Source organism: Lytechinus variegatus, chromosome 10, assembly GCF_018143015.1.
Source record: "Lytechinus variegatus isolate NC3 chromosome 10, Lvar_3.0, whole genome shotgun sequence".
Classification (NCBI taxonomy): domain Eukaryota; kingdom Metazoa; phylum Echinodermata; class Echinoidea; order Temnopleuroida; family Toxopneustidae; genus Lytechinus; species Lytechinus variegatus.
The window spans coordinates 9033562-9035237 of NC_054749.1; the positions used below are offsets into that span (position 1 = coordinate 9033562).

General features: G+C 45.2%; 1 protein-coding gene across 1 annotated transcript; it reads left to right on the forward strand.

The window, feature by feature from the left end:
• The first annotated feature begins 754 nt into the window (after nucleotides 1-754).
• On the forward strand, nucleotides 755-1156 carry LOC121422596. Its single transcript, XM_041617746.1, has one exon. It carries the CDS (start codon nucleotides 755-757, stop codon nucleotides 1154-1156), a length of 402 nt encoding a protein of 133 aa, XP_041473680.1.
• The last annotated feature ends 520 nt before the right edge of the window (nucleotides 1157-1676 follow it).

The following is a 1676-nucleotide window of genomic DNA, read 5'->3' on the forward strand; positions in this document are numbered from 1 at the left end:
AAAATACCAAAATCACATTCAGTGGTTTTTGTATTATAATACTTCTTGCAAAGGTCTGTCAGCGGTAAAAATCAGGCTGAACGAATCCTTAACTGTAGGGCCTATGGGCAAAGTATCAAAAGTGGGGTCACCGCTTCGAACCAAGCTCTCTTAAACTCTGTTAAGCTTTCCTTCGACTTTGTTAAGCTTTGTGACGCTTTGATGAGCTTTAATACGCTCTCCCCGCTTTACGCAATCCGTGACAGATCGCCTCAAATTTTTAAACAGTTTAAAAAATTTTGGCGCTCTTGCCGAATGTCCCGAATTGCTCAAAGCTTTCTCATGCTCTATTACGGTCTTTACGCTTGAATTAAGCTTTGCTACGCTTTGCCGCCGCTTTAAAGCGCCGTCAAAGCGGCGTTGGTGTGAACCTATACACGAAATCATTGCATCTTTGGCAGAAGAACAAGATGTGGAAGTTCAATATGCAGACTATGAATCATCTTATGATGTAGACATGACCTTTGTCTCCCTGCTTTGTAACTACATCATAGCCCTCGAGGCAGAGGAGAGAGAAAGAACAGCAAAGGCAAGAGGAGATTGAACTACTAGCAGGAGGGAGAAGACCATTCATCAGGTGCTGCTGGACCAGGCCATGGTTCACTGAAGAAAGAATACAGCAGTATGGCCAGTACACTATCCTCTGAGACACACAACTGCGGTTAGAAGACCGTTGCCTTCACAATGTTCACTAGAGTAACCCCTGAGGTGTTTGATGAGATTCTTGCTAGAGTTGAACCATGCAGTCATCCAGAAGCAAGAGACTAACTACATGCACCCTTTGTCAGCTGATCTCAAACTGGCAATCAACTTGAGACATCTGGCCACTGGGGACAACTGCAGATCACTGGCATATGGTTTCAGATGTGGTATCTCAACTATATCAGAGTTGATTCCAGGAGTGTGCACGGCCATTGCAGAGGCGTATAAAGATGATGTCTTCAACATACCTACCACCCCTGAAGCATGGAGCACCCTTGCCCAGCAGTTCGAACAGAGATGGAATATCCCCCATGCAATTGGTACCTTGGATGGAAAGCACATACCCATTAAGAAGCCAGCAATCACAGACAGTCTCTACAACAACTATAAGGCTTCTTCTATATACCACTGCTGACATTGGTAGATGCAGAGTACAAGTTCATCTGGATTGAACTGGGAGGTAAATGACACATGTCTGACTCTGAGCTCTTCGAATGCCTAGAAGATGGGTTCATAGAGCTGCCCCCATCATGCCCCCTCCCTGGAGAAAATCAGCCTGATATTCCCTACTTCATCCTGAGTGACGATGCTTTTGCCCTGAAGAGCTACATGATGAAGCCTTACTGCAGAAGAGGGATGACAAGTGAACAGAGGATCTGCAACTACAGGATCTCAAGGGAGAAATGAATGGTGGAGAATGCCTTTTGCATCATGACCAACAGGTTCCGGTGCCTGTTGGGAATACTGGAACAGAAGGTAGATAAAGTCTCAGAGTTGGTGGAGACTGCTGTGGTGCTCTTCAACCTGCTGAGGAAGAGAATGGCGCTGGCAGCCATTGCGGTGTCCCATTAAAAATGCCCGATACACTTCTGGTCGGTTTTTTTCATTGAAAAGACCAACTTTTCATTTAGTAACATCCAAACATACTAAAATCA

Excerpts from the sequence above, each read along its gene's own strand:
- LOC121422596 (XM_041617746.1), top strand. The coding sequence starts at position 755 with ATGAGATTCTTGCTAGAGTTGAACCATGCAGTCATCCAGAAGCAAGAG.